Source organism: Alosa alosa, chromosome 6 (genome assembly GCF_017589495.1).
Source record: "Alosa alosa isolate M-15738 ecotype Scorff River chromosome 6, AALO_Geno_1.1, whole genome shotgun sequence".
Classification (NCBI taxonomy): Eukaryota; Metazoa; Chordata; class Actinopteri; order Clupeiformes; family Clupeidae; genus Alosa; species Alosa alosa.
The window spans coordinates 10,104,613-10,117,254 of NC_063194.1; the positions used below are offsets into that span (position 1 = coordinate 10,104,613).

At 43.7% G+C, this 12,642-nt stretch overlaps 3 protein-coding genes across 3 annotated transcripts; 1 reads left to right on the plus strand and 2 right to left on the minus strand.

Moving 5' to 3' along the window:
• Positions 1-1,785: 1,785 nt before the first annotated feature.
• zgc:112148 (uncharacterized protein LOC550424 homolog) lies at positions 1,786-5,080 on the minus strand. The gene is made up of 7 exons (XM_048246242.1): positions 4,976-5,080; positions 4,499-4,572; positions 3,450-3,594; positions 3,092-3,181; positions 2,401-2,526; positions 2,119-2,247; positions 1,786-1,990 (listed from the first exon to the last, which is right to left on the minus strand). The coding sequence occupies exons 1-7, from the start codon at positions 4,985-4,987 to the stop codon at positions 1,964-1,966; spliced, it is 603 nt and encodes a 200-aa protein (XP_048102199.1). The 5' UTR covers positions 4,988-5,080; the 3' UTR covers positions 1,786-1,963.
• An 870-nt stretch (positions 5,081-5,950) lies between these two features.
• amn (amnion associated transmembrane protein) lies at positions 5,951-7,595 on the plus strand. Its single transcript, XM_048245881.1, has one exon. The coding sequence runs from the start codon at positions 5,960-5,962 to the stop codon at positions 7,376-7,378; it is 1,419 nt and encodes a 472-aa protein (XP_048101838.1). The 5' UTR covers positions 5,951-5,959; the 3' UTR covers positions 7,379-7,595.
• A 75-nt stretch (positions 7,596-7,670) lies between these two features.
• Positions 7,671-12,242, minus strand: LOC125295593 (tripartite motif-containing protein 16-like protein). Its single transcript, XM_048244934.1, has 6 exons — positions 11,772-12,242; positions 9,973-10,068; positions 9,422-9,655; positions 8,748-8,968; positions 8,392-8,435; positions 7,671-8,212 (listed from the first exon to the last, which is right to left on the minus strand). Exons 1-6 carry the CDS (start codon positions 12,240-12,242, stop codon positions 7,671-7,673), a joined length of 1,608 nt encoding a protein of 535 aa, XP_048100891.1.
• Between the last annotated feature and the right edge of the window lie 400 nt (positions 12,243-12,642).

Consider the following 12,642-nt stretch of genomic DNA (forward strand, 5'->3'; position numbering starts at 1 on the left):
AAAGGGTTAGAGGGGATGTACTCTCTCTTTGGTGTTTCAGTGTATTGATCTGTCTGAGGGCAGAGATGACTGTCATGTGAAAGTTCCCACATCTTCCCAGCTTCTGTGTTAGGAGACTAAACAAGTCTAGGGCTTCAATGGGATCCCAGAGCTGCCTTTGCACAAGGTTGGACAGAATTTCAAGCGAATCCTGTAAATGTACTTCTTGACAAATCTCTCTGACAGTTTTCATCGCATGAGCACTGACGGGGGCACCTGACCTCACTTTTATAAAGTTATTTTTCCAAAATTGCCAAATAATAAAGAGCATGCTTCGAGCCATTTGGATAACTGAAACAATATGATCATGGGGGAAAATAGTGCAAGAACATAGGGTCATAGCCTAGTGTTTAATAATAGACTAGCACATAGCGTTGCATAGGCTACAATACAAGTAAATAGGCTAGACTCACCACTAGCAGGCCGAGGCTACAGCTGAGTGCAAAATCTCATCATCACTGTGTCTTTCCATTCATTTCAAAATGTTCTTGTAAGGTCCTGCTTAAAAGCAAATTGCACATACTGATAATATCACAACATTTCATGTAGGCTATGTGATTGCTCAAAATGTTTTTTAAAGTACAGAACGAATTCTAACACATTTACGAAGTGGCTAGGTATATGCACCAAATGTGATGGAAAGTTGACTGTTAGTCTACTGTTTTTGAGTTTGGAGATGTACTGTTTTGCAACGACAGGGTACGACTGCCGACTCCACTGTCGCATTTCCCAGCCAGGTCCATGATAGGCTTTTTGTCACTGCATCCAAAAATGTCTCCCTCTGGATAAAGCAGGTTAAGACCCGTGCTGTGTTGCACTCAGTAAAGGGCGATTCCATCACCCCTCTTAAAGTAGCCTCATGATCCAAAGAACAATACGTCTCCGTTGCCCAACTTTATCATTAGCACTGGACAATATTGGAAAATATAGGAAATGCGACGTGTCAGTTTGGCCCTTTATTTACGGGTTCTGCTATTTTGATCAACAGCTCATGCATTCAGCTTGGGTCATCCTGTGGTCAGAAATGCGAAGAACCTTGTATTTTTCATTACCTTCCCAGATCTATCTTGAGACCTGTTACTGAAGTTCTTATGCAGCAGTGTCTAAAAACCCTACTGGTCGAGATGTATGCTCATTTGGTGTTGCAGGAGTGGTGGTAAATGTATCGGTGACACTCTGTGCAACGGTGTCCGAGAGTGGAGAATCCCTCTTCAGCGCCCAGTTTGCACACACAATCAACAGTAGCATAGTTGACATACGTGTCAGTCCGTATCATGTTTCATTTTTAGTAGGTTAAGCGTTCAACATCAGAATTCAATATGGATTGAATTTCAATCATAGCCGTTATAATATTTCGATTTTTTTTTTTGTCAGCGAGAGAACTCAGTTGGGGGGGGGCACACTGGCCTGTTAGCCCGCCCTTGATGCCGATGCTGAGTTCAGATGAAAAAGACCACAGGGTTGTGTTTTTAGTGCATTATTCATTGTATGCCACATTAAATATCAAAACCATCTGATTAGGGTACTTCTGGTTTATTAAAAGGCTGAACATGGAGAATTACAAATGAATTGGTTTCTATTTTAGGAAATTAATTTAATTTTTCCAACAGACTATAGATAATCAGTTAAGTAGATACTGTACCTTCAATTCAATTCAATTTCAAATATACTTTCAATTAAAATTGAATTGAATGATACCTAGATCTGTACCATTTAAGAAAATACCATGTAATAAATAAATAAACAACACATATTTCTATTTATTTTGCCATCTAAAGTAACCGATAACATCAACAAACAAGTATCAAACAAAGAGCAAAGAGCCCTCTGTCCACTGTAATGCCACAATAGAATAATAGATCCCTCAAAGTACATGTGCAAAGTTCCACCCCAGCCTTCATGAGGCATTCCAGTACATGGCAATCTATGGTTCCTCTGTTTTATTCAGTGTCTGTAGAAATAAGACGATAGAAGATGCTTTATGTGGGGAAGATTTAAGGCGTGTAAATTCAAATCGGAGTCAGAAGTAGATGTCACCCAAGTAAGGTTGCAAAACTGGTCTGGGAAAATGTAAGTTACCTGTTTGAAGAGTTGAAGGCCCAGATAATTTGTGGCCATAGTCCTCAGATTGGTGCCCCCACCCACTTTACAACGCACATAGCCATATAAGTTGGCCCATTGTAAAGTTACACCCATGATGACTACTCCCTGAAAACAAAAATAATTAAGATGAGAGTTGCTGAAATAAAACACTCTAAACCAATGTTAAACATTTAGTTTAAGTAAGTGAAACTGTATTTTGTTTCAGACTGTCCTCTGGTTTGTCAAAAATAACTATTAATAGATAATAGGAAAGCTTACCAACCACTTAATCCTGAACGAGAAGACAGTGCTGAACACAAAAATTACCCAGAAGATTGGACACACAATTAGACCCAACCAGAATATCCTTGATTCAGAATTTGAAACAGTTTTTCTGCTGGTTTCCTATAAGAGAAGTTTTGTAGCTTCATTAAGATGCAAGGACCATGTCTGAACAAATTCTTGTAAATGTACTGTTTATGGTCCTCTTCTTCAATTTAAAACTCTCAATCTCTGGCCCCAATAAACTAATTATATCACACACTTCAAATTGCACATGCTAAGAGGACACTATACAAAACAGTTTTGCTCTACCTTTCTGACAAAAAGAGGAAGAATACATTGTTTTACTGCCTGTCCGTCTGACTTCGAACACCTTGAGCAAAAGTTAAAGTAGCTGCGTCTCGACGTTGCTTGGCAACCATTCAGATAGAGGAAATATATTTCTTGGCGGAAGAATGATTATCTAGGAATAACTCGTTATATTTCTAGTTGCTGTACCTTTACTTTATGAAACTTTGCCAGGTATTTATAGTAGCAGTATAGTAGTAGCAGTAGCAGCAATAAGCCACTCAAGTCCCTAGGTTACACTGATTCTACAACAGCTAAGGGGCATTGTTAGGCACAACGCGCTAGCGGAGTTGTAGAATCAGTGTAACCTACGGCCTCTCGGGGCTTATTGCTTAAATACCTTTCTGGCTTCAAACACCCAGTGGCTCTGGCCGTCTTCGTCTACCTGGTTCCACCATCTCAGGCCCACCAACAACCGGCCCGTCACATTCTGACCAGGGAAGAGAAGGAAAGGATGGTAAAGAGAATCAGGGAGACACTGTGCCATTCTGATAAACAAAATGCACAAAATGAGATATGCCATAAGAACATTTCAATATAGACTGAATGTTATCCCTTTCCACACTAACAATTAATTTAACCTCCCACTGTAAATAATGAACAAATACATAAAACAATTACATAATTGTGTGGACCACATTTGTTTTGCTATGCCTCTGCAGGTATGTGTAGGGGGTGGGCACAGAGGGTAAACACACCTTGACGGTCCAGAAGTCGCATGACAGCAATAGGATGATGGCTACCATGCTCACTATGAAGCTGCCACTGAAGAGCTCACAAAGGAGGTAACTCAAGATGGCCATAGTTCGGAAGAAAAGGTGAAAAAAGGATGCCAGGGGGTGCCTAAATTAGAAGAATTTTGCAACCATACAAATGCACATATATCAGTTTTGTAACATCCTAAATTTCCCTCCTGAAATAACACTCTCAGACTAAATCCGGTTACTGTGCAAGTGATGGAAAGACAAAAGAATAAGATCTTGTTGTATGGACTTCTACAGTACATCATAAAAGTGATAATGAGGACATTGGAAGATTTGAATGCGATTATAATTTTATTCCAGTTGATGATTTAGTGCCAAAACCCTGAATGGCTGTCAATTACAATTTTTCACAACTGCGTAAACTCATTGTCTTAAACTAGGTCTCATTATTTCAGACCTCTACACACAAATCACACTGAAAATGCAGAATATCTATCTTCTGCAGAATGAAACACTGCAATAAAATTCTACCCCATTTCCTGTAAACCTAATGTTTCATGAAGTGGCAAACAGAACTATTCTTATGGTTAGACATGGACTAGAGATAAATTGAAAACACTGCTATCTGCCTTTTGCAGTTAGTATTACACTACATTTCTTAGACAATTTTTGACAAAAGCCATTACAGTACAGCAATATATAAAGACAACAGGCCTACAGTAGGTAGCCTAGGCTACGTTTGCACGTTTTTGGTCAATTTTACAAAGTCACTTTTCTCCCTTTACACTTGCCAACACTGTATTTAAAATGTTCTATACATAATCATATCATACACAATTCTTTTTAGAAAGTTTTGCTATTTTGAAGTAGCCTTTAAAGGGATGTTCAGTTTCTGATTTCTGTGTCTCGGAAAGTGAACCATGAGTAGGCTTGCAATAATTTCTAGATTTGCATGGTACACCAAAGTGTTCAAGAGTGAGTGTAAGGGTGTGTGACAGGATAAAACATGAGAAAACATGTTTAATTAAATAATAAATACTCACTTTATTTTCGATTTCCTCTCCCTGACTTCGTGTTCATCCTCGTGAAAAAGGGGCACGTCGCCCTCTACAGAATCCTGCGAATACAAACACTTTATCCGTAAATCGAGCACAGCGTGCAGGTGGGTGCCTTCTTCGCCCATGCGCCTGCGGTACACACTGCACCAAATTGTAACTAAAGAGTCCATGAAAACTAATAAAACCTAGCAAAGCTTTTCCATTAGTAATTGGTGAGCCTACAGCAATAGCATGTCAGACAAAATATTGTGAACATTTGTGAAATGCCAGCGCAAGGTTAAAGTTATGGTAGGCTGGCTGGCTACCTTGGATTATATTCTAAATTGAACAATATATTTTAGGTTGTTTAGCCTACAGTCACGACTATTCTTTTTGGACCCCACCACAGACAAAAATCGTTGCATAAAAAGTTAACGATTTAATCTTACTGTATTCACATGACGGAGGAACTCTCGTGCTTACCTGTCTCAACATTTCTCTCAGTAGTAGGCCTACAAGAAACTTCCTGGTGACGTGTATGCAAACAGAGTGGAATCCTAGCGTTCCTTTCGGATAAGGTCCTGAAGACCTCGTTCTTTAGCCTTACTGCCACCTGCTGTCGAAACTGTGGTCAATTTACATTATTTCACGTAGCCTAGTCATATTTTCATGCTATGCTCATTGTCCATTAATCAAGCATTATTTTTTCGTACGTAAAAGCCCTGAATTGGTTGCATGTCATATATTAAATGTCTTTAGTGCACATCTCTTGGTTTAATCATTAAGGATAGATGTCAGTTACCCTTGTAGCCTACTAGTATAATTCAGTGCTGACTGTCTGCCAGTCTTTTGTGAAGTTTTCCTTATTTTTGTTTTCTTTTTTTTTCTTCTCCCATTAGCCATCAGCCATATGATGTATTAACTTTGTATGTGTTAACTTTACACAGCTATCCCTTTACGGGTTTCCCTTATAACTTCAGGGGTAATCAGGGTAATATCATTCTTACATGCACAGTGCACACCCTTACAAAAAATAACTGCAGTTACAGTATACTGCAGTTTTTTCAAAGTACAGTGCAGTTATACACAGTGCAGTAGTATTTTCATGTCCAAAATACTGCTTTTCTGCAGTAAAGTACAGTACTATGCAGTGAATGCAGTACAATGCAGTTTTTTGTGTCCAAAATACTGCATTTCCTGCATATGAACTGCAAATATTTCCTCCAAACACTCCTTTGACACTTGAAGTACAGTAATGCAGTTATTTTTTGTAAGGGCAGTAGCTCAGATGGCAACCATACAATTTCATCCATTTGCTGCTGGGATTGTCAGTCAATATTTTACTAATTTTAGGGCTGACAATGTACAACTTCTATGACCTTAACCAGCCCTCTCATGTGACAGTCATGCCACAGCTTCCAGCCAAAGTTCACTTTTGCTCTGTCATCTCACTCACAACCGGTGAAGATGTCCCTCCAGGCAGTCACACTCATCTGGCTCGCCCTTTTCAGTCCTGCATCTGCCCTCTACAAGCAGTGGATCCCAGACACCAACTACGAAAATGCCACAAACTGGGATAAGGGCTCCGTTCCATGTGGGACCGACAGGGTGTACTTTGCGGCTGAGAGAAAGGTGTCGGTGTACGTGGAGACGGTACACTCTGTGCTGGAGATGAGGCTGCCGGTGGATGGGGAGCTGGTCCTGGCCCCAGGGGCCGCCTTCTTGTCGTCGTCCGGCGGCAGTGACCCATCATGCGGGGGCGGAGTGACGGCCAGGTTCAAGGACTCGGAGGGCCTGAAGTGGTTCGACCCCGGGCTCTGGAGGGCAGCGGCGTCCTGGGACGATCTCCAGGCTGGCCGCTACGTGTTCTCCGTGCATGAGGAGAGCATGCCGTGTCAGCAGGACGACGTGGTCTTCCGTCCGGCCTCGTCGTTCCGCGTGGACGTCTCCTCCAGTCAGCTGACGGTTCCTGTGCAGAGCGTCACCATCCAGGATCAGAAGTTCAGCTCCGGTTCCTCCTTCTCCCAGTACCTGGCCTCTCGCTCCGGCAAGTTGCAGTTCCACGGCTCCTCCTCGCTAGCCGTTGTGCCCTCTGGCTGCAGTGACCCATCGGGGTGTGAGTGTGGGAACGCGGCTAATCGTGAGCGGATCTGTGCCAGTGTCGCATGCCCCGAGCTGGCCTGCCCGGAGCCTCTTCGCCCGGTGGGCCACTGCTGTGACATCTGCGGTGCCATCGTTTCTCTTCAGTTCTCCGAGGCTTTTAATCTGGAGTCGTACCGCCAGCGCCTGCAGCACCTCGTCCTGAACAAGCCCGACTATCAGTCCGTCAGGCTCGGCCTCTCCAAGGTGCGGGAGGAGCAGAGGCTGCTGGCTTTCATTCCCCGCACGGCACAGCCAAAGATCCAAGTGCTGCTGTTGGAGAACAACGGGGAGTCCACCAGCCAGCTGGCGGAGGCGGCAGCGAAAGACATCGCCTCAGATGCCCGCGCCAACGGTGCCAATCTGGGCATCGAAGAGGCAGAAATAGGGCTGTCGTCTGGCGATGCAGGTGGTGCGGGGGCAGGTGCTGTGGTGGGGGTGGTGTTTGCCATTCTGCTGGTTGTGGCACTCGTGCTGGGCGTGGGGGTCTATCTACACCGCCGCGGGACCATTACTCTGCCCAGTTTGCCCTCCATGCCCTCCATAAAGTCCTGGAGGAAGAGCAGTGAGGTGGGCGAACTGGGCGGGCCGATGGACCACGGCTTCGACAACCCCATGTTCGACAAGCCCACACTCATGCCCTCTGAGCCGGACCTGTACGTGGACAGTGGAAAATCCATCTCAATCACTCAGTCGGGAGTGCACTTTGTCAACCCTGCTTATGATGAGACGGACTTTAATGCCTAAATGACCAGACCCCTGCTGAATTTTCACTCACCTATCTCACAAATAAATCTAAGAATCGGAGAGTACATTTTTGATACAATAATTGTTTGAAGCAAGAAAATGTAATGGTCTTTTGTGAAAGAAAATGCATAATACACTGATTCGTATGTAAAATGTCCTTTATTGCGGACATAAAATAATTTCAAGTATTTGCTGAAAACAAAGAAGATAGAAACAGGCAATGTGTGATTTGTGATTTCTTTCATTTGTGATTTTGTCAAACATGCCTTGCTTACTGCCTCTAAACTTTTGATCAGTTCTCAACTAGGCTCGGGAGACAAATGACATCATCCTTCTTTGAGAGCCAGAAGGCTGGATACAGCGGCTCCAAGAACCGTGCGCTGTATTTATGCAACTGTATCATAGACCCTGCCGCATCGTAGAAGGCTACAACACCGGCCTGATAATCAACATACACCCCGACTTGGCTCAAGGGCTCCCCCTGCAGGCAGATCTCCTCGCCTGCATGCCAGCAGGAGAGCCCGCGGCTGCGTCGGCCCAGGCTCCAGGAGAAGGTGTTGCCGGTGATGCAGCCACTGTGGTCAGCGCTCTTCCGCTTGATGCTTTTGTAGGTGAGACCCACGTACGCTCCCTCGCCACTCAGCTCCACCTCGAAGTAGTGGCGGCCCAGGAAGAGGCTGTCGCATGCCAGGACCTGACGCCAGTGCTCGAAACGCTCGGGGTGCTCCGGGTAGCAGTGCTGCCAGGGGGTGGTGTTGGTCACCCGCGTATTCCCGTCAGTCAGCCGCAGGAACTGGTGCGCTGAGTTGATGTTGAACGTTAGACTGGTCGCATCTGTGTGAAGCATACAGTACACAGCATTGGTCAGTTGGTGAATCTAGATGAATATGTTCTAAAATCTTATTTTCTAATTATTTTATAACTCATTACTTATTGTCTGTCTATAAAACAATAATTCATAAACCCTAAATCTACATATTTCAGTATTTATAAGATTCAAAAGAGTTCCTCACATCTCAGGAAGTCACTGTGAGTCACTGGCTCAGGTTCTTGGGCACTGAGGTCTGATGACTGGATAGCAGTGTTAAAACCCAATCCCTCTGTAACAGTGATTCAAAGACTGTGATTGTACTGCAAAGGCACAGCTTGACATGGAAATAAAACATGTCACTACTGGATTGTTGACTGCAACAATTATCACACACTGTATAATAATTGATCAAATAATGCTTTGGAGATATGTGATGAATCTTGTAATGTGTTTTTTTTTTTTTAATGTATGATTTTGTTTCTGTATGGCTGACCAGATGCTGCCCACTAGTGGCCACACTCAGGTCAACATTGATGAATCTGGTCATGTATTTTCTACAATGTGCAATTTGTTCTGAATGGCTGACCAGATGCCGTGCCACGCTCACCTCTTTGGCACAGGTGAGTGAGCTGGTGTCTGTAGGTGGCCAGCAGCTGTTCACACAGCTCCTGTGTGGTGTCCAGGATGGTCTGTCTGAAGGGGCTGAGCCGGTCGGGCAGACTGATATAAACTTCAGGTAAATCAGTGTCCACCGGGTCCTTTAGCCACTCACAGTACTCCTGTAGGGATAGGACAGAATACAAGCCCAGCTCACAACCCAAGAGAATATAAATCCCACTGTGTGTATGGCTGTATTCTGTATGTATGCAAACTCACAGGTTGAATAACAAGGTCATGTCTCTCTGGTACAAGAGATAAATAGTTGTCTATAGTAAATGCTGGCTATGTTGTTCTCATAACAATATTAGAAGACTGAGCTTCAGATAGCTGACAGCAGAGTAACTGGCAGGTACAAAGATAAGATGAGCTCTGTCTAGTCACGCACTGCATTGATCTCCCATGTTTGCCTGACTCTAAGGTGTAGGCAGGAGTGGTTCCTGCCACAGGAACTGATAATTTGACATAATAATAGTGAATAGCAAATAGTGAAAGAAACTAAATTAAATACATAAAAAAAAAACATAATATTTGCTGTAATTACTATTTGTGTCATAACAAATAACCACATTGACCTGCATGAAGTCCACATCATTTTTGCTGTTGCTGAACTTCTCCCCCAAGACGAGGGTCCTCTTCAGCTGGCATATCTTCAGGTGCAGGTGTGCCTGTATGCCGTCCGCCTGGCACGCCACCTGCTTCAGCTCCCCATTCAGCACCTCCCGCACCTCCTCCCTGACCTTCTCCACCGCCCCATGCAGACGGGAGAACTGCTGCTCCAATATCATCTGCAGGCCCATCACTGAGCTCTGTAAGGACAGGTTCCACAACATGACCAGTGAAGATACTTTATACATAAAAAAGAAATGAATGAATGAACTAGCAATAAAATGTAGACTTCCTACATATTCATGTACATGTCTGGGCCACACAAATAACACATTGCAGACAGATAGGCCATAAAGTGTTTGCAGCAAAGATTCTAGAACAGAGTGCTCTAGAATCTTTGGTTTGCTATGTGTCCCTGTATGTAAAGGACACTGCATGGTGCTACATTAGTAAGATGCAGGTTATGTTGGCCTAGTCTATGTTCTTGGTGTATGCTAATGTTAGGACCGCCATATACCTCTGCTGAGGCGGTGTTGTGTTGTAGACTGGTGATGGCGTCCTCTGCTGTGGAGACTGCTTTCAAAATTTCTCTCCTCTTACTCTGCAGCTCTGCCTTTAGATGAAAACACACACACGCACGCACGCACACACAAATATATTCTTTTAAACAGCCCCATATGTGGGGCTCACATTGAAAAAAAACTCCCAACAAATGCCTTTGTTGCTTCCCTCCATTCCAAATAGGCTATGTTCCCACCATCTATCCTGCTTGTGTGATCACTTATCTTTCCCGACACAGGGGATTACTTCAGTACCACAACTGAGAAAAAATAAACAACTGCCAGCAATCATTTGTTTAACTGAACCAAGCCTGCATTTGATTCCCAACAGGTTGGATACAGAATGCAAGAGTCTGAGATAAACACATTCACACACACATATCATACACTGGGTTCACTTCCCACTGTGTGTGTGTGTGTGTGTGTGTGTGTGTGTGTGTTCCCTAACAATAGATGGGTAAAATGCAGGGAAAGAATTTCCCATGGGATCAATGATCAAGTCAGTTTATTTATATAGCACATTTCATACACAGGGGTGTTTTGATGTTCTTTACATAAACAAAAACAAAGAATAATAAGTGAATAAAAACCATTAAAGGCCAATAGTTGGAAAAATAATTTAAAAGTAGCCTAAAGTACACCATATATGTGTATATATATATATACATAAGAAAACATAAAATATGCAAAGTAGAATAATTAAAAGATAGACTACATCTGATTAACAGGAAGTGCATTTGATCAGTTAGCAATCTAGACCACCCCTGGCAAACTGTCCACCGCTGCATAGTACAATAGTCAGTTCAATAGTCAGTCAGTTCTATATCTTGCCACTTCCAACTGATTTAGCTTCTACGGAGGCGATAACTAATCCTAGGCAATGCCATTCATTATGCTAACACCGTTACCTAGACTGCTACACTGGTCAATAAACATAGAAACGCTATGCGGATCAGAGCATAACAATTTATTTGTGAGGTATAAGTTATTCATCCAAACATAAGAGTCCATCTAGAATGAATAATGTGAAGTTACAAATAGGCTAAAAGAATACTTTGAGAGATCATACAAAACAATCAAAGAATGAACAAGTCCAGTATACCCAGCTCAGAGGATGATGTCTACACACCTGGGGTGTGGGCGTTCAGTTTGTGATTGGTTACATTGATAGGGATCACATGATGAGTTGTTGATGAAACTGAGACCATTGTTGTAGTGATAGTGAATCAATCGACAAGGTATACATTTGATTACATTTCCTGTTCCTACTGTAGTTAACTGCTACTGTGGACATGTGACAAGCAGTAGGCCCACAATAGGCCCACACTTAGTAGCTGATCAAAAGTCCACATATGATTGAAAGGATCATCAGCCTGGGATTTAGGAACCTTACATGTTGGATCCTAAAGGTAAAAGCATTTATATTAAAATATGGTTACAGTCTATGTAGGTACAAACTTTGGTAAGGTCCTGTGTGTATTTCCATTTATGGATCTATGGACATACAAGGTATTCCAAGTTATCCAAGAATGAAAAAACACCATGCAAATCACTAAACCAACACTGAAGCTCACACTTGAAAGGTAAAAAATACTGAAGAGGCCAAGTAATGCCTATTTAATTATTTAATGGCTTAACAAATTACATGCTGTTATTTACAGTGTTTTTACCTTTTGAGTGTGAGCTCCTGTGTTGGCTTTGTGATGTACGGTATATTCCCTCATGTGTAGGCGGTATGGGGTGAGGTGCGTGGTACCTGGGTCAGTCTGCGGGCCTCCCCCACAGGCAGGGTGTGGTGTTCTCGGTGGCCCTGCTCCCTGCAGGCGTGGCATAGGCAGCGGGCATCGGTGCAACAGTACAGCTCCAAAGGCAGCCCGTGCTCAGGGCAGCCGCGCAGCTCCAGGTCCTTCTGCGGCGGCACCAGCCGGTGACTCTGGAAGCGCCGGCTCTCCAGGTGAGGCCGCAGGTGCGCCTTGCAGTACGACACCAGACAGGTGAGGCACGACTTCACTGCCCGCCGGGGGCTCTCGATGCAGGAGTCACACGGCACGTCCTCTGCGCTCTGCTCTTGTGCACCATGGTTCAGAGTCTTGTAAGGGTCATTACAGTCTCCACCGTTACAGTCTAACTGGTCACCACTGTTAGCGTTAGCTCTTTTACAGTTGCAAGTGTTACCAAACTCCTCATCTGTCTTCAACTGGTCTCCTTCACTCACACTGCCATTCATCTGAGCTAGACAGTCCTTGTTAACACGGTTTAAATTCTCTCCCATTTCTTCTTTCTTTAGGCTGTTTTGTTGGTCCATTGTTGTCGAACTCTCTCCATCATCCATGCTGTGACGGATATGGTCCCTCTCTTGCCTACAGCTGCAGTTCCACTCTATGTGGCACAATGTAAGAAACTCTGCTGGGAATGCAGCTCTCACACGCACAGCAAAGCAACATGAAGAGCCCTGGCCCAGGCCAGCCCTTCCTGGGGAGACTGAGGGTGACCGGTCCCTCTCTGCTAGACTCCTCCCCATCCCTACTGTCTAGGAGAGCTTGTGAAGATGAAAGAAAGCGTCTTGTGAAAGTTTTCCAAAATGATTTTCTATCCCCCTAACCAATTGAAGCTTTAGCTGTTGTTGT

Bases quoted from the DNA above. Each gene is read 5' to 3' on its own strand.
- LOC125295593 (XM_048244934.1), bottom strand. From the start codon at position 12,242: ATGAATGGCAGTGTGAGTGAAGGAGACCAGTTGAAGACAGATGAGGAG. The intron at 8,969-9,421 runs GTCAATGTGGTT...CTATCCCTACAG, and splicing joins ATGATGTGGACTTCATGCAG to GAGTACTGTGAGTGGCTAAA. The intron at 8,436-8,747 runs GTAGAAAATACA...ATCAGACCTCAG, and splicing joins TTCAGAACAAATTGCACATT to TGCCCAAGAACCTGAGCCAG.
- zgc:112148 (XM_048246242.1), bottom strand. The intron at 2,527-3,091 runs GTATTTAAGCAA...CTTCTCTTATAG, and splicing joins GGGTGTTTGAAGCCAGAAAG to GAAACCAGCAGAAAAACTGT. The intron at 2,248-2,400 runs GTAAGCTTTCCT...TTTTGTTTTCAG, and splicing joins CGTTCAGGATTAAGTGGTTG to GGAGTAGTCATCATGGGTGT.
- amn (XM_048245881.1), top strand. From the start codon at position 5,960: ATGTCCCTCCAGGCAGTCACACTCATCTGGCTCGCCCTTTTCAGTCCT.